Here is a 19,973-nt window from a genome sequence, read left to right on the forward strand (position 1 = left end):
CACCACACAGACAGATCTACTTTGTGATGAAGACAGCGGGGGTTACCTTGACAACAGTCTGCTCGGCGATGGTGCTGGGCCGGCGCTGGTGTACGTCAAGCCGCTGCTCCACAGGGAAACTGCAGCGGTGGGCCTTGAGACGCTCCACCAGCAGGTAGTAGATCGCAGCAAAGTGGTTGTAATTCTTGTTTTGGAGAGACTGGACACAGGGAGGGACAAACCATGTTAAAGCTGCAATATGTAACTTTTTGACCGACAAAATTCACATAGAAACGTAAGTTATAGAGCTGTCATTCTCATTGAAAGCAAGTATAAGAAGCTTCCCGTTCTTAAGTTTAGTTTTTGCATCTTTTATATTCAGTTTTGTACACCAGCTTCAAAACAGCTGAAAATACACTATTTTTGGTTATGGAAAAGATATTTCACAGCGGTTTAAATCAGTGGTTCCCAACCAGGGGTACTTGGCCTATCCACAGCGGCTCCTTGAGAAGACTCATGAGAACATAGGCCTGCTGGTAAAATGCACATGAGGCGGTACTTCAGGGGTACTCCGGACAGAGCAAAATGAAGTTGGTGGTACAGTAACCGAAAAAGGTTGGGAACCACTTAGATGGTACAATGATTCTCTACACAATACTTGCTTGTTTTGTCACATAAACTGAAATAAGGCGAACTATTAGAATTTTAGCAACGAGGAAATAGCGGCGCGATTTCTGTATAGTGCATCTTTAAAGGGATAGTTCAGTATTTTATAACTTGATGTTAGATGCTTCCGCACCCTGAATGTAATATATGGGCCAGGATAAACTGTAATCCATGGTTTGGTTTTCTTGAAACAGCCACTACACGTAGGGCGGCAGGTAGCCTAGCAGTTAGTGCGTTGGGCCAGTAACCGAAAGGTTGCTAGTTCGACAAGGTAAAAAAAATCTGTTGATTTGTGCTTGAGCAAGGCACTTAACCCTAATTGCTCCAGGGTCGCTGTTGATAATGGCTGACCTTGGCTGTGACCCCACTAAGTTGAGATATGTAAAATAAACATTTCCAATTCACACATGCATTCACACATTCACACTTTTACATCTGTGAAATAGGATGATTATAAATTATTAGTATTATTTTATTATTCCAAACTTTAGCTAACGATCAATGTAAGTAATAGGGGCAATCGTGCAAGTAAAAAAAAAAAAAACATTAATATTTCACTGTCTGGGTCCAGAGTGATGAGTATCTATGAGGGAATTTGTCACCCAAAGTGACTTACATTCATGCGTGCATACATTTCTTAGGTATAGGTGGCCCCGGGAATCGAACCCACTATCCTGGCATTGCAAGAGCCATGTTCTACCAACTGAGCTACAGAGGACCACAGCTGTACTAACATCAATACTCATAATAGGGTGTCATTAGAGATGCAGCCAATATCCACTCTGGCACACTACTTTGAATCCATGCGCAACACATTGCTCTATTCTCTTTAGTATGCTAGTGTACAGGGCCGGATCCAGACATAAGTGACCAAAAAAGGAACTCAGCCTGTGTCTCAAAATGGTGTTGTTTTGCCACGAGGTGGGAGGGGGCCGTCCAACCAAATCTGGCTTAGGGCCACCAAAAGGCTAAAGCCGGCCCTGCTAGTGTAGATATTGTCTGCATCCCAACTGGCACCCCTATTCCCTTTACAGTGCACTAGTATTTACATTTACATTTTAGTCATTTAGCAGACGCTCTTATCCAGAGCGACTTACAGTTAGTGAGTGCATACATTATTTATTTTTTCATACTGGCCCCCAGTGTGAAGCGAACCCACAACCCTGGCGTTGCAAACGCCATGCTCTACCAACTGAGCTACATCCCTGCCGGCCACTCCCTCCCCTACCCTGGACGACGCTGGGCCAATTGCGCGCCGTCCCATGGGTCTCCCGTCGCGGCCGGCTACGACAGAGCCTGGATTCGAACCAGGATCTCTAGTGGCACAGCTAGCACTGCGATGCAATGCCTTAGACCACTGCGCCACTCGGGAGACCAGTATTGACCAGGGCCCTATATAAAGGAACAAGGCGCCATCTCTCTAGGTCATCTTTCACCTCGATTGTCTTGTGTTGGTCGATGCCCAGGCTGTGCATGAGCCGTAGAACCTGCTCACTGTACTCGCCCAAGTCGCCCTCCTGCTGGTACAGCATGGGCCTCTGCACCGGCACGTCCAGTGCCATCCACTTGTGCTCCTTGATCTGGGCCACCGACAGACGCTTGGACGGGTCCAGCACCAGCATCCTACGGATCAGGTGCTCGCAGTCTGGGAGAGGGAACGGATAGAAAGAATAATAAAGATGGAGACAGAGAGAGGGAGAGAAAGGGGAAGAAAATCAATGTACAACCCTTGGTACTCAGAACCATAACAGAGAGCCCTCGCTTGAGACACTGTCTGATGACAGAGAGGGGAGTGTACACATTTGCCCCTGACACATCAGACCATACACAACAACACGCAGCCCGGGACAGTGGTACTGAGTGTACTGTGTGTACCATGTACCGAGAGTTCCGAGGGAAGAATAAGAAGAGAGAGCTCCAGCTGAAACATTACGTCGGGGGAACAAAGCGGTTCTATTGAAGCAGGGCCGGCCACAGGGAAGGAGTGAAGGAGCGCCTCCACTACTCACGCTAATAAAAACAGATGATCTCATGCAGGAATGCACAGTGGGCTCTTCCTCGCTTCTTCTCTTTCTATCCCCATCTCATTCTTACTCTCTCTCTGCCTTCTTAACTCCATCCCTCTCTCTCTCCTTTTCCCCCCTCCACCCTTCTCTCTCGGAGGAGGATGGAGAGGCCTCTTAACCTTCAGGTAGCGGCTAAATGAGCTTGACGTCACCAACCGCTGGGTCTTAACAGGATTACTGCCCACCGGGCTGAGGCTGTGATCTTTTGTGCGTGTGTGTGTTTGTCTCTTTGTGTTTGTGTGCGAGCGTCTGTCTGAGTCTGTCTGCATCTCTCCTCTCCATCCTGTGATCTATGGTCTTATGTATGATGACTGCTCTGCTGCCGAATGAGCACTTCTCTTGAGTACATCATGACACTATCATGGAAATATTCAGGGCCGGACGGTTAACACTTATTTTCTTTTGTCCCCCCCCCCTGCTTTCTTTATCTCGGATTTCTGTTACACCAAATACCCCAGGGCCACTTTGATACGGACGTCAAAGAATGTACAGTAATGGAGGTAAAACAAAGTAGTGTACTACCAGTACAGCGCTGCCTGATTTGTTATAGACAGCCTCTGTACTGTACAGTGTGTGTGCCAGTGTGTGTGTAGCAGAGAACTTGTCGGGAGGAAATGTAGGAGGAAACGTTCTTCTCATCTGAAGCAAAAGGAGGGAACAGGACCGGAGCGGGCCGGGGGGCTGCAGGCAGGCGAGGGGGCTTAAGTAACACAGTCTCAACGTTAACAGTGAAGAGGGGACTCCGGGATGCTGACCTTCTAGGCAGAGTTGCAAAGAAAAAGCCATTTCTCAGACTGGCCAATAAAAATAAAAGATTAAGATGGGCAGTCTGAGATATGGCTTTTTCTTTGCAACTCTGCCTAGAAGGTCAGCATCCTGTATTTGTCATCTTGCTCAGTTGTGCACCGGGGCCTCCCACTCCTCTTTCTATTCTGGTTAGAGCCAGTTTGCGCTGTTCTGTGAAGGGAGTAGTACACAGCGTTGTACGAGATCTTCAGTTTCTTGGCAATTTCTCGCATGGAATAGCCTTCATTTCTCAGAACAAGAATAGACTGACGAGTTTCAGAAGAAAGTTATTTGTTTCTGGCCATTTTGAGCCTGTAATCGAACCCACAATTGCTGATGCTCCAGATACTCAACTATTCTCAAGAAGGCAAGTTTTATTGCTTCTTTAAAATCAGCACAACAGTTTTCAGTTGTGCTAACATAATTGCAAAAGGGTTTTCTAATGATCAATTGGCCTTTTTAAAATGATAAACTTGGAATAGCAAACACAATGTGCCATTGGAACACAGAACTGATGGTGGCTGATAATGGGCCTCTGTACGCCTATGTAGATATTCCATTAAAAATCAGCCGTTTCCAGCTACAATAGCCATTTACAACATTACAATGTCTACACTGTATTTCTGATCAATTTGATGTTATTTAATGGACATGGTGTGGTTACGAAATCTCCAAAATATAGTTATTCTTAAAACAAGCCATAGAAAGTTGGTTGCAATTTCAGTTTAATCAACCAGAAAAGACAGAACAAATAATACAACAAATATTGTGGTTAAACCCAAATATACTAATTGATTAAAAAAATAAAAATAAAAAATAAAAATAAAAATAAAAATAAAAATAATAATAATAATAATAATAATAATAATAATAATAATTTGGTAACAAAAAACAAGTAGAATCTTAGTAAATGATTTCATAAATAGGACTGGTGGAGTTGTCACACATGTGGCTAACGAACATACAGTACCAGTCAAAAGTTTGGACACACCTACTCATTCAAGGTTTTTCTTTATTTTTTACATTGTAGAATAATATAGTGATGACATCAAAACTATGAAATAACACATTCGGAATCATGTAGTAACCAAAAAAGTGTTAGAGAGTAGAGAGTCAATGTGCCGGGGCACAGGTTAGTCGAGGTAATTGAGGAAATATGTACATGTGGGTAGAGTTCAAGTGACTATGCATAGATAATAAAGAGAGTAGCAGCAGCGTAAAAGATGAGGTGTGGTGGGGTGGGGGGGACAATGCAAATAGTCGGGGTAGCCATGATTAGCTGTTCAGGAGTATTATGGCTTGTGGGTAGAAGCTGTTAAGAAGCCTTTTGGACCTAGACTAGGCACTCCGGTACCGCTTGCCGTGCGGTAGCAGAAAGAACAGTCTATGACTAGGGTGGCTGGAGTCTTTGACAATTCTTAGGGCTTTCTCTGACACCGCCTGGTATAGAGGTCCTGGATGGCAGGAAGCTTAGCCCCAGTGATGTACTGGGCCGTACGGACTACCCTCTGTAGTGCCTTGCGGTCGGAGGCCGAGCAGTTGCCATACCAGGCAGTGATGCAACCAGTCAGGATGCTCTCGATGGTGCAGCTGTAGAACTTTTTGAGGATCTGAGGACCCATGCCAAATCTTTTCAGTCTCCTGAGGGGGAATAGGCTTTGTCGTGCCCTCTTCACGACTATCTTGGTGTTTTTGGACGATGATAGTTTGTTGGTCATGTGGACACCAAGGAACTTGAAGCTCTCAACCTGTTCCACTACAGCCCCGTCGATGAGAATGGGGGCGTGCTCAGTCCTCTTTTTTCCCCCTGTAGTCCACAATCCTCTCCTTTGTCTTGATCACGTTGAGGGAGAGGTTGTTATCCTGGCACCACACACGGCTAGGTCTCTGGCCTCCTCCCTATAGGCTGTCTCATCGTTGTCGATGATCAGGCCTACCACTGCTGTGTCAATGGCAAACTTAATGATGGTGTTGGAGTCGTGCCTGGCCATGCAGTCATGAGTGAACAGGGAGTACATGAGGGGACTGAGCACACACCCCTGAGGGGTCCCCGTGTTGAGGACAAGCGTTTCAAATGTGTTGTTACCTACCCTTACCACCTAGGAGCGCTGCCTCTGGATGAGCGTTTTCCTGTTTACTTGTGGTCTTATACAGCTCATTGAGTGCAGTCTTAATGCCAGCATCGGTTTGTGGTGGTAAATAGACAGCTACGAAAATTATAGATGAAAGCTCTTGGTAAATAGTGTGGTCTACAGCTTATCATGAGATACTTTACCTCAAAACCTTGAGACTTCCTTAATATTAGATTTAGTGCACCAGCTGTTGTTTACAAATATACAAAGACCACCACCCCTTGTCTTACCGGAGTCAGCAGTTCTATCCTGCCGATGTAGCGTTTATCCTGCCAGCTGCATGGTATCAATGTCGTCGTTCAGCCACGACTCGGTGAAACATAAGATATTACAGTTTTTAATGTCCCGTTGGCAGGATATCCGTGATCGTAGGTCGTCCATTTTGTTTTCCAATGATTGTACGTTGGCTAATAGGACTGATGGAAGAGGCAGATAACTCGCTCGCCGTCAGATCCTTACAAGGCACCCCAACCTACTTCCATAATATCTCAGTCTCTTTCTCATGCGAATGACAGGGATTTGGGCCTGTGTCTGTAGAATATCCTTCGCGTCAGACTTGTTGAAGAAAAAATCTTTGTCCAATACGAGGTGAGTAATCACTGTCCTGATATCCAGAAGCTCCTTTTGGTCATAAGAGACTGACAGAAACATTATGTATAGAATTACAAATAACGCGAAAACACACACACATAATAGCACAATTGGTTAGGGGGCCGTAAAAGGTCAGTCAATCCGGAAAATGTGAAGAACTTTCAACGTTTCTTCAAGTGCAGACGCAAAAACCATCAAGGGCTATGATGAAACTGGCTCTCATGAGGACCGCCACAGGAAAGGAAGACCCAGAGTTACCTCTGCTGCAGAGGAGAAGTTCATTAGAGTTACCAGCCTCAGAAATTGCAGCCCAAATAAGTGCTTCACAGAGTTCAAGTAACAGACACATCTCAACATCAACTTTTCAGAGGAGACTGCGTGAATCAGTTCTTCATGGTCGAATTGCTGCAAAGAAACCACTACTAAAGGACAGCAATATGAAGAAGAGACTTGCTTGAGCCAAGAAACACAAGCAATGGACAATAGACGGGTAGAAATCTGTCCTTTGGTCTGGAGTCCAAATTTGAGATTTTTGGTTCCAACCTGTGTCTTTGTGAGATGCAGTGTAGGTGAACGGATGCTCTCCGCATGTGTAGTTCCCACCATGAAGCATGGAGGAGGTGTGATGGTGTGGGGGGCTTTGCTGGTGACTCCGTCTGTGATTTATTTAGAATTCAAGGCACACTTAACCAGCATGGCTACCACAGCATTCTGCAGCGATACGCCATCCCATCTGGTTTGCGCTTAGTGGGACTATCATTTGTTTTTCAACAGGACAATGACCCAACACACCTCCAGGCTGTGTAAGGGCCATTTGACCAGGAAGGAGAGTGATGGAGTGCGTCATCAGATGACCTGGCCTCCACAATCCCCCAAACCTCAACCCGATTGAGATGGTTTGGGATGAGTTGGACCGCAGAGTGAAGGAAAAGCTGCCAACAAGTGCGCAGCATTTGTGGGAACTATTTCAAGATAGTTAGAAAAGCATTCCTCATGAAGCTGGTTGAGAGAATGCCAAGCGTGTACAAAGCTGTCATCAAGGTAAAGGGTGGCTGCTTTGAAGAATCTAAAATATATAATATATTTTGATTTGTTCAACACTTTTTTGGTTATTACATGATTCCATATGTGTTATTTCATAGTTTTGATGTCTTCACTATTATTCTACAATGTAGAAAATAGTAAAAATAAAGAAAACCTCTGGAATGAGTAGGTGTGTCCAAACTTTTGACTGGTACTATGTATGTATACATACACTACCAGTCAAAAGTTTGGACAACCCCTTAAAAATATATTATTAAAATAAATAAATCAATAATATATATATATATATATATATATATATATATATATATATATATATATTAGGGCTGTCAAATGATTAAAATTTTTAATCAAATTAATCAGAATTTTCAGTGGATTAATCATGATTAATCACTATTTGCAATTACACCTGAATCCTAACCATTTTTTTTCTGAAATGCATACCAAAAGATAAATAACAGGACACAGATACATAATTTTCATATTATGTCTGTTTATTAACACAGCCAAATAATGGTGTTTTAAATCAAGCTGAAACAGACTACACACCATAATATTTGTCTTTGGCTGTGGCTCTTGACGGTGGCTTATAGAATGAGTCTTGAGACGCCACTTGCAAAACATCAAGGAAACCTGAGTCTTCTACAATGCTAATGGGTCTACAATCCTAATCCATTTTGCTATTGTGTTGGTCAAATTATCTGAGGTTGATTTTGTTAATTGCCTGCAAACATTCAGCGTGGTCTGGCGCAAACCACTTGCTGAATCTGACGGCCCAGCAAACGCATGTTTGGCGTTGACATGGTACTTCAAGCTTGAACAGCTCCGGTGAAATTGAAACTCCTTCTTACAAATCTTGCAAATAACCTTGTACTTGTTAACTGTACCATCATCATTCTTTTTATATTTGAATCCGTCAATAGGCCCACTTTGCTCACCTTGCTCCATCTCGCCTCTAGCTCCCAACCACTTTCCTGACCTGAATAATTTGTCACACTGCGCATGCGTGAAATGCGTTAAAAAAATTGACGTAATTAACAGCAAACAACTAATTAACGTCGTTAACGCGCTATTTTTGACAGCCCTAATATATATATATATATATATATATATATATATATATATATATATATATATATATATATATATATATATATATATATATATATATATATACACACACACATACATTATATATATATATATATATATATATATACATATATATATATATACATATATACACACACACACACAGTTGAAGTCAGAAGTTTACATACACCTTAGCCAAATACATTTAAACTCAGTTTTTCACAATTCCTGACATTTAATCCTAGTAAAAATTCCCTGTTTTAGGTCAGTTAGGATCACCACTTTATTTTAAAAATGTGAAATTTCAGATTAATAGTAGATAGAATGATTTATTTCAGCTTTTCTTTCTTTCATCACATTCCCAGTGGGTCAGACGTTTACATACACTCATTTAGTATTTGGTAGCATTGCCTTTAAATTGTGTAACTTGGGTCAAATGGGTCGGGTAGCCTTCCACAAGCTTCCCACAATAAATTGGGTGAATTTTGGCCCATTCCTCCTGACAGACCTGGTGTAACTGAGTCAGGTTTGTAGGCCTCCTTGCTCGCACACGCTTTTTCAGTTCTGCCCACAAATCTTCTATAGGATTGAGGTCAGGGCTTTGTGTTGGCCACTCCAATACCTCCACATTGTTGCCCTTAAGCCATTTTGCCACAACTTTGGAAGTATGCTTGGGGTCATTGTCCATTTGGAAGATCCATTTGCGACCAAGCTTTAACTTCCTGACTGATGTCTTGAGATGTTGCTTCAATACAGTGGGGAAAAAAAGTATTTAGTCAGCCACCAATTGTGCAAGTTCTCCCACTTAAAAGGATGAGGCCTGTAATTTTCATCATAGGTACACGTCAACTATGACAGACAAAATGAGAAAACAAAATCCTGAAAATCACATTGTAGGATTTTTAATGAAATTATTTGCAAATTATGGTGGAAAATAAGTATTTGGTCAATAACAAAAGTTTCTCAATACTTTGTTATATACCCTTTGTTGGCAATGACACAGGTCAAACGTTTTCTGTAAGTCTTCACAAGGTTTTCACACACTGTTGCTGGTATTTTGGCCCATTCCTCCATGCAGATCTCCTCTAGAGCAGTGATGTTTTGGGGCTGTCGCTGGGCAACACAGACTTTCAACTCCCTCCAAAGATTTTCTATGGGGTTGAGATCTGGAGACTGGCTAGGCCACTCCAGGACTTTGAAATGCTTCTTATGAAGCCACTCCTTCGTTGCCCGGGCGGTGTGTTTGGGATCATTGTCATGCTGAAAGATCCAGCCACATTTAATCTTCAATGCCCTTGCTGATGGAAGGAGGTTTTCACTCAAAATCTCACGATACATGGCCCCATTCATTCTTTCCTTTACACGGATCAGTCGTCCTGGTCCCTTTGCAGAAAAACAGCCCCAAAGCATGATGTTTCCACCCCCATGCTTCACAGTAGGTATGGTGTTCTTTGGATGCAACTCAGCATTCTTTGTCCTCCAAACACGACGAGTTGAGTTTTTACCAAAAAGTTCTATTTTGGTTTCATCTGACCATATGACATTCTCCCAATCCTCTTCTGGATCATCCAAATGCACTCTAGCAAACTTCAGACGGGCCTGGACATGTACTGGCTTAAGCAGGGGGACACGTCTGGCACTGCAGGATTTGAGTCCCTGGCGGCATAGTGTGTTACTGATGGTAGGCTTTGTTACTTTGGTCCCAGCTCTCTGCAGGTCATTCACTAGGTCCCCCCGTGTGGTTCTGGGATTTTTGCTCACGGTTCTTGTGATCATTTTGACCCCACGGGGGTGAGATCTTACGTGGAGCCCCAGATCGAGGGAGATTATCAGTGGTCTTGTATGTCTTCCATTTCCTAATAATTGCTCCCACAGTTGATTTCTTCAAACCAAGCTGCATACCTATTGCAGATTCAGTCTTCCCAGCCTGGTGCAGGTCTACAATTTTGTTTCTGGTGTCCTTTGACAACTCTTTGGTCTTGGCCATAGTGGAGTTTGGAGTGTGACTGTTTGAGGTTGTGGACAGGTGTCTTTTATACTGATAACAAGTTCAAACAAAATACGGGTAACGAGTGGAGGACAGAGGAGCCTCTTAAAGAAGAAGTTACAGGTCTGTGAGAGCCAGAAATCTTGCTTGTTTGTAGGTGACCAAATACTTATTTTCCACCATAATTTGCAAATAAATTCATAAAAAATCCTACAATGTGATTTTCTGGATTTTTTCTCTCTCAATTTGTCTGTCATAGTTGACGTGTACCTATGATGAAAATTACAGGCCTCTCTCATCTTTTTAAGTGGGAGAACTTGCACAATTGGTGGCTGACTAAATACTTTTTTCCCCCACTGTATATCCACATAATTTTCCTTCCTCATGATGCCATCTATTTTGTGAAGTGCACCAGTCCCTCCTGCAGCAAAGCACCCCCACAGCATGATGCTGCCACCCCTGTGCTTCATGGTTGGGATGGTGTTCTTCGGCTTGCAAGCCATCCCCCTTTTTCCTCCAAATATAACGATGGTCATTATGGCCAAACAGTTATATTTTTGTTTCATTAGACCAGAGGACATTTCTCCAAAAAGTACGATATTTGTCCCCATGTGCAGTTGCAAACCGTAGTCTGGCTTTTTTATGGCAGTTTTGGAGCAGTGGCTTCTTCCTTGCTGAGCGGCCTTTCAAGTTATGTCGATATAGGACTCGTTTCTGTGGATATAGATACTTTTGTCCCTGTTTCCTTCAGCATCTTCACAAGGTCCTTTGCTGTTGTTCTGGGATTGATTTGCACTTTTCGCACCAAAGTACATTCATCTCTAGGAGACAGAACGTGTCTCCTTCCTGAGCAGTATGACGGCTGCGTGGTCCCATGGTGTTTATACTTGCGTACTATTGTTTGTACAGATGAACGTGGTACCTTCAGGCATTTGGAAATTGCTCCCAAGGATGAACCAGAGTTGTGGAGGTCTACAATTTTTATTCTGAGGTCTTGGCTGATTTCTTTTGATTTTCCCATGATGTCAAGCAAAGACGCACCGAGTTTGAAGGTAGGCCTTGAAATACATCCACAGGTACACCTCCAATTGACTCAAATGATGTCAATTAGCCTATCAGAAGCTTCTAAAGCCATTACATAATTTTCTGGAATTTTCCAAGCTGTTTAAAAGGCACAGTCAACTTAGTGTATGTAAACTTCTGACCCACTGGAATTGTGATTCAGTGAAATATACTGTCTGTAAACAATTGTTGGAAATGTACAAAGTAGATGTCCTAACCGACTTGCCAAAACTATAGTTTGTTAACAAGAAATTTGTGGAGTGGTTGAAAAACGAGTTTTAATGACTCCAACCTAAGTGTATGTAATCTTCCGTCTTCAACTGTATGTGTATGTGTGTATGTGTGTGTGTGTGTGTATATATATATATATATATATATATATATATATATATATATATATATATATATATATATAGAGAGAGAGAGAGAGAGAGTATTGTGATGTCCCTGGCAATTCCCTGCCCTAGTAGTAAATGGGTTCCATTTGGACAGGTGTTTTGAACGGGTATTTATGTCATGCTGGGCAGTTGAGCCTCACTTCAAAAGTGGTCTATGCTTTCCCTGCATGCTAAACCCCTGTGCAGTGGTGAGACACAAGATAGTGGATTCTGAAGAGCTCCAAGCAGTCAGTTAAAGGGGTAATCCGGGATTGGTACATACATTTTTGGGTACTTTTAAATGAACAATATATAGCCATTGATTCGAGGTTATATTTCTACAGCCCCATCCCTCAGCAGTTTACTAAAACAAGTGGTGGGGTGACCACTTTGTTGTTTTTCATATCCCGGATTGTCCCTTTAATGTCCTCTGCTGGTATTCACCAGTGAACAAACCCCATTCCAACAACACAGACTGCTGTTTGGCTTCGGATGGTGTTTTTCCATAGGAGCAATGGTGTCACTTCAGGCTTTTTTGGGGTGTAAAGCACTATGTTATTGAGTCTCACCTTCTGTCATGAAGTAGGGGATGCGGAAGCGACCCTCCAAGACGCGCTGTCGGAGCACGGGCAGGGTGGGGCCGTCGAAGGGCAGGGCGCCACACACCAGCACGTACAGCACCACCCCCATACTCTACATTGAGACACAACCATGCACCCACAATGAGCACAGACAGACAGACACACACACTAGGTCATGGGCTGCTGTGGGAAAAATCCTTACACTCACATAACTAGATCAATCAGGTACAAAGGCATAAAAACAGGGCTATAAAAAGAGGTTGGGAAATCTTATGCTCTCACATGATGTCTTCAGGTCACCTTTGTGGTTATTTGGTTTATGGCAAGATGTAATTCTCATACACTTATCACTGCAAGGCTTAGGGGGAAAGCAAACAGTTGATCCGCTGACTAGGGTTGATGATTCACAATCAGATCCCCAACGCAATCACGTCCAGTATCATTAAAAAAAAATCCCACCTTCTCTCAGTTGAGCACCTTGGCTGCATCCCAAATGGCAACTTATTCCCTATATAGTGCACTGCTTTTGATAGTGCACTACTTTTGACCAGAGCCCTATGTGGGGAGTAGGGTGCCATTTGGGATGCAACGCTTTGCCCCGGTTCTCTTTTTGTTTAATCTGGTCTGAAGCACATTGGTTGGCCTCACTATTGCTTCTAATTGTCCATGATTACAGTAGGTCCAGTGTCAAAGACAATGTACAGTCAGTTCTGGGACACTCAGTGTGTAACACCGAGGGACTAGTAGCAGTATGTGTGACTCATCGCAGAGCAGGTATGTGTCCCAAATGGCACCCTATTCCTTATATTAGTGCACTACTTTGGACCAAGGCTAATAGGGCACTATTGAAGGAATAGGGATGCCATTTAGTACGCAAACAAGAGCATTGCCTTACCCAGATGTCCAGCTGGGGCCCCTCGTACTGTTGTCCCTCGAACACCTCCGGAGCGGCGTAGGGGGGGCTTCCGCACCATGTAGCCAGGGGCTTCCCGGGCTGGAAGAAGTTCCCAAAGCCAAAATCTAACAAAGGGGAGAATGAAATGGTTAACTTCATATTATTACCCACCTTCACCTGGAGTTTTTCTGCCCATAGACAATATGGAGGGTTCTGCCTGGGCACATTTGGCTGGCTGACTGAGTGAGAGAGTGATAAGAGGTGAAGGAAGGATGGAAGGGAACAGATCGGAACAGGGGGAGATGCAGACAGTGACTACTGAGAGAGAGAGAGCGAGAGAGAGAGCGAGAGAGAACGAGTCAAGACAGACTGACTACCTATAGGGGGAGATTTAACGCTAGCTCCAGATTAGAACATGCAAATGTGTGTGCAAAGAGGGGGGGTGGTAGCTAATAGGGGGGCAAAATATATTCCCTGCACAGCAGCACCTGTACATGCTAATCATTTTCCTACATTTAACAGCAATTTTAGGCACCCTAGGATTCTGTTCCAGCAAAAAAAACAGCTGATATTGAGATGTTCCAAGCAGGAACAGGGATTTAACTGTGTTTTTGTCACTATATAGGCCAATTGCTTTTTTTAAATCATGGTTTAAAACAACAGCTTTAACTTGTTTAATAGGAAGGAGAGATGCAGTGCGTTCATACGCCTTGACTTATTCCATATTTAGTGGTGTTACAGACGGAATTCAAAATGGATTCAAACATTTTTTTCCTCTCACCCATCTACACACAATACCCCATAATGACAAAGTGAAAACAAGTTTTTAGAAATGTTTGCAAATGTATTCAAAAATAAGTATTCATCCCCCTGAGTCAATACATGTTAGAATCACCTTTGGCAGCAGTTACAGCTGTCCATCTTGGTAAGTCTCTAAGAGCTTTTCACACCTGGATTGTACAATATTTGCACATTATTCTTTTTTTAAATTCTTCAAGCTCTGTCAAGTTGGTTGTTGATCATTTTCAAGTCTTGCCATAGATTTTCAAGCTAATTTCAGTCAAACCTGTAACTAGGCCATTCAAAGTCATCTTGGTAAGCAACTATTTGGTCTTATGTTTTAGGTTATTGTCCTGCTGAAAGGTGAACTCGTCTCCCAGTGTCTGTTGGAAAGCAGACTGAACCAGGTTTTCCTCTAGGATTTTGCCTGTGCTTAGCTCTCTTCCGTTTATTTTAATTTTTTTAACTCCCTAGTCCTTGCCAATGACAAGCATACCCATAACATAATGTAGCCACTACCATGCTTGAAAATACTCAGTGATGTGTTGTGTTGGATTTGCCCCAAACATAACGCTTTGTATTCAGGACATAAAGTTCATTTCAATGCCAAATTTTGAAAAATGCTGTTTGAAAAACTATTCATTTCTAGGGATCTGTCCCAAATGGCACCCTATTCCCTATAGTGCACTACTTTTGACCTGGGTCTCTGGTCAAAAGTAGTGCACACTATATAGAGAATAGGGTGTTATTTGGGACGCACATAGAACAACCTGCAGGTTTTTTTAGCCAATGCGATATGTAATACACATGTGTGTGTTGAGGCCATTGGTGGGCTAGCTGGGCCTTCATGAGGTCATCTCCCAGGAGACTGACATGAGCTCATAGAGTGACTGTGTGTTCTGATTGTTCCCAGAGAGAGTCAGTGAGCTCCAAACTTACACTTGATCTTTAAATCATAGCAACTCGTAAAAGAAAAAAAGCTCTCTGTCTGCCTTTCATTAAAATTCAACTTCCAACGACGTGTTGCCAAATCTTTTACCAGTATGAAGCTGCTCGCTTTCTCTTTCGCGAATCGCTACCCCCACCCCCCTTTTCATTCTCTCTCCCTTTATCCGTCTCACTCCCTTGCATGCTTGTTCCTTATGTTTAAGATTCACATTTGAATAAACTTCAGTGTTGTTGCTCTCGAGTGTGAGAATGGAGAGATCGTTATCGTTGTTAAGGGACCCTGTTGTAACAACTAACTTAAATCAGATTAATAACAATTACTTTTTGTAATTTAAAAAAAAATCATCATCACAGTTATATAAAGCTGAGGGAAGATGCCTTGCAACAAAAATAAATAATATGCTGCCTTATGTAATGGGGGCAGGTAGCGTTGGACTATGCGGCACAAAGCAGTGTTCAGCAGCTCAGCAAATTGATTTAGCCTCTTCAGTGCCCCGGCCAAATGCTGCGCTCCCCCCCCCACCCACCCCCGAGTGGCTGGAGTCAAGTGCATGTGTTGCTTCTGAAAGAAAAAATGTTTTGGGTGGGGTCAAGGTGAGGAGGGGGATTATTTAAGATAATCATTGAAGAGGTAGGGGTTTCAGGTACTTTCGGAAGATGGGCAGGGACTCTGCTGTCCTAGCTTCAGGGGGAAGCTGGTTTCACCATTGGGGTGCCAGGACAGAGAAGAGCTTAGACTGGGATGAGCGGAGCGGGAGCTGCGAGGGAGGGCCAAGAGACCAGAAGTGGCAGAACAGGGTGCTCGGGTTGGGGTGTACGGTTTGAACATAGCCTGAAGGTAGGGATGGGCAGCTCCTCTTGCTGCTCTATAGGCAAGCACCATGGTCTATTCTACAATGTAGAAAATAGTAAAAATAAAGAAAAACCCTGGAATGAGTAGGTGTGTCCAACCTTTTGCCTGGTACTGTATATGAATGTACAGTTGAAGTTGGAAGTTTACCTACACTTAGGTTGGAGCAATTAAAACTTGTTTTTCAACCACTCCACAACTTTCTTGTTAACAAACTATACTTTTGGCAAGTCAGTTAGGACATCTACTTTGTGCATGACAAGTAATTTTTCCAAAAATGATGTCATGGCTTTATAATGATGTCATGGCTTTATAAGCTTCTGATAGGCAAATTGACCTCATTTGAGTCAATTGGAGGTGTACCTGTGGATGTATTTCAAGGCCTACCTTCAAACGCAGTGCCTCTTTGCTTGACATCATGGGAAAATCCAAAGAAATCAGCCAAGACCTCAGGAATCATGAGGATAATGTAGTTTACTGTTTAACCAAATCATGGTTTTAGCCACCTAAACATGTTTTATGTTTTGAGTGAGGTGACCATGTAGAATGTGCTGCTCGCATTGATGCTAGCAATTAAAAATGTCACTCGCACAGTAAAAGTAAAGTAAAAGGGGCGCAAAGTGCGACTAAATGGTTGCAGTCTGAAGCCCTGATAGGGCTCTGGTCAAAAGTTGTGCAATATATGGGGAATAGGGTGCTATTTGGGACTCCCTCTCTCTCTGCCCTCTCGCCACTACTATAACGTCAGGGTTTCCGTAAGGAAAATGTGGTGCTGGACAACGTGACCAGGAATACTTTATTTACCGGCCATTTGAAATGTTTTACCCATGAGGGCATCCACACACGGTGCTCAGAATGACAGAAATCACAATTAGATTATCAAATCAAGCTTTATTTATACAGCACATTTCACACAACAAACATAAGATAAAAAAACTAAGAATGACACAAACTGAACTAAAAAGCAACCTAAGGAAAAGCAAATATATATATATTTTTAAGAACTCTTTTAAATATGTCCACAGTTTCGGCCTCCCTCAGTTTCTCTGGCAGGCTATTTCAGAGGCTGGGGGCATAATAACTAAAGGCTGCCTCTCCATGCCTCTTGGTCCTAGGCTTTGGGATAGTTAAAAGGCCAGTGCCAGAGGACCTGAGGAACCTACTGGGTACAGCTTATGGTAATGCATCTTAACAGAACATGCAACTCATGTAATGAAGCAGTCAGTAAATCCTTATTTTCAAATATTTGCCTAAATGCAATTGGCAGGAAAACCCACCCTAAACAGCACACCTGATAGCAGGTCCATATGGGACAGCAAGTTAGAAACTTAGAAAATGGGGGGCTCTAAAGATGCAACGACTAGGATGGGTTGCTAATATGACCAGGATTGTGCCTTTGGTTTCTGGACAATGAAAGAAAGTTGATATGAAAACCAATAGAAGAGAAATGGCATAGCAGGTCCAATAGGGAAGTACATGGAAATAAACTCCTGTTTATACAGAAAGAAAATCATTCGAAATACTTCACCAGAAATCATGACTTAGCCACATAGGAATCAAGGATCAATAGCTGTGGATTGTTTCAAATCATAAGCTCGTAGGGCTATGCCTATTTTGGAAGCCCGCAATTTGGGCAGCGCACGTGGTAATAGGCCTAGCTGAGTATTGAGTTGCGGCTGTTGGTGAAAAGTATAATTTTTTTTGCAGTGGAGGCTTCTCAGAGGAGGAAGGGGAGGGCCATCCTTCTCAGTGAATTTCATAAAAACAAAAAGTGAAACATGAAACATTAAATTTATCATTTTAAATAGAAATATACAAAATACATTCACGTCACTAAATTGATTAAAACACACTGTTTTGCAATGAAGGTCTACAGTAGCTTCAGCAGCACGCTGTAGGGTAGCACAATGGTGTAGCTGGAGGACAGCTACAGTAGCGTCTGTCCTCCTCTGGGTATATTGACTTCAATACAAAACGTAGGGGGCTCATGGTTCTCACCCCCTTCCATAGACTTGCACAGTAATTATGACAACTTCCGAAGGACGTCCTCCAACCTATCAGAGCTCTTGCAGCATGAACTGACATGTTGTCCACCCAATCAAAGTATCAGAGAATGAATCTAGTACTGAAATTACAAGCTAGAGCTAGCTAACACTGCAGTGCATAAATGTGGTGATTATCTGACTCAAAGAGAGAGAAAGAAAATAGTTGAACAGTTTAGAACAAATTAATGTCTTCCAAAATTAAGCAAGAGAGAGAGAGTGAGAGAGCAAGCTAGCCATATTTGGTAGTATTTTTATTTATTTTTACTTTCACTTAGCTAGTGAATGCAGCTATCTAGTTTAGCCTACTCAAACACCCGAAACAGAGAGGGATGATATTTTTGCTGGCTGGCTATGGCTATCCAACACTGGAACTCTTCCAAGTAAAGGTAAGCGTTTGGTTGTATTAATTTATTGCCAACGGGGCCCGCCGGAGTAACTACTAAACTGCTTTCTGACTGTACTGCATGATTGTAGCAGGTTTACTAACGCGTTAGTTCTAGTATGTTGCCTATGACGTGACAATGATGCAGGCTGTGTGTAGCAGTTAGTGCTCATGATATTTAGGTTTGGCTTGGAAAGGTTTTTTCGCCTGGTCACAAGACAGCTGATGTGTTGTGCACTGAAGACCACAAGCGAAGGGAAAAGGTGAGAGGTGGAGAATGCATAGATAGTTGCGAGAAGGAATTATATATACAACGAGCAAAGTGATCATGCTGTTTTTATGTGGCTGCTATGAAAGTGAACTGTTTGCGTGTGATCAGGGGTGTATTCATTCTGCCAATTCTGTTGAAAAATGTTTCTTAAAAACGGAAGCAAACGGAACGGGGATAAACATACCTGAATTTGTCCAACAGAAACTCTCATTTGCAACTGTTGGACTAATGATTACACCCTAGATCAGCTACAGTGTGCAAGGCGGTATTGAATGTGTCACTGTCTGTCACCTTGATTACTCAAAATTCTCTCGACCTGTGCACCTACGTTGTAAACTTTCATTCATAGGCTAGGTTGTAGCAACCTCATGATGGGTACAGGGAAAATTTGAGTATCATGTAGTAGCCTAAACCTATCGATGTTACATTGAACTGGGTGAATGGAATATGAATGACAGTCATCCAATATGCTGTAATAAAATAAATTATCATCCTCCCTCATCTTAAACGGCAGCGACCGCCACTGGTGTGAAGATAATGTGCCTTGAGTATAATTGAATAGTATAATAAATGTTGAGACAAGAAGAAGGGGAAGGATGTGGCGAAGATATAGCCGAGTCTCTCTCCAGAATGGCTCAGCTGTCTCCCACCAATTCTTGCGCATTCATTGTTTCATTGTGTGAATTGTTTGCCCTTTATAATCAATTCCCCATTACATACAGTGAGGAAAAAAAGTATTTAGTCAGCCACCAATTGTGCAAGTTCTCCCACTTAAAAAGATGAGGCCTGTAATTTTCATCATAGGTACACGTCAACTATGACAGACAAAATGAAAAAAAAATCCAGAAAATCACATTGTAGGGTTTTTAATGAATTTATTTGCTAATTATGGTGGAAAATCAGTATTTGGTCAATAACAAAAGTTTCTCAATACTTTGTTATATACCCTTTGTTGGCAATGACACAGGTCAAACGTTTTCTGTAAGTCTTCACAAGGTTTTCACACACTGTTGCTGGTATTTTGGCCCATTCCTACATGCAGATCTCCTCTAGAGCAGTGATGTTTTGGGGCTGTCGCTGGGCAACACGGACTTTCAACTCCCTCCAAAGATTTTCTATGGGGTTGAGATCTGGAGACTGGCTAGGCCACTCCAAGACCTTGAAATGCTTCTTACGAAGCCACTCCTTCGTTGCCCGGGCGGTGTGTTTGGGATCATTGTCATGCTGAAAGACCCAGCCACGTTTCATCTTCAATGCCCTTGCTGATGGAAGGAGGTTTTCACTCTCACGATACATGGCCCCATTCGTTCTTTCCTTTACACGGATCAGTCGTCCTGGTCCCTTTGCAGAAAAACAGCCCCAAAGCATGATGTTTCCACCCCCATGCTTCACAGTAGGTATGGTGTTCTTTGGATGCAACTCAGCATTCTTTGTCCTCC

General features: G+C 42.7%; 1 protein-coding gene across 1 annotated transcript in view; it reads right to left on the reverse strand.

Annotated features, from left to right (window-relative positions):
* Positions 1-19,973, reverse strand: part of LOC311101878 (serine/threonine-protein kinase SIK2-like) — a 67,668-nt gene that overhangs the window by 13,657 nt on the left and 34,038 nt on the right. Inside the window, exons 5-8 of the mRNA XM_084143111.1 lie at positions 13,259-13,383; positions 12,352-12,475; positions 2,082-2,290; positions 47-199 (exon numbers count right to left, since the gene is read on the reverse strand). Coding sequence (XP_083999237.1) covers positions 47-199; positions 2,082-2,290; positions 12,352-12,475; positions 13,259-13,383 — 611 coding nt within the window. The remainder of the gene's footprint in view (positions 1-46; positions 200-2,081; positions 2,291-12,351; positions 12,476-13,258; positions 13,384-19,973) is intronic.

The sequence above is a fragment of the Coregonus lavaretus genome (genome assembly GCF_964263955.1).
Source record: "Coregonus lavaretus genome assembly, chromosome: 26".
NCBI classification, from domain to species: domain Eukaryota; kingdom Metazoa; phylum Chordata; class Actinopteri; order Salmoniformes; family Salmonidae; genus Coregonus; species Coregonus lavaretus.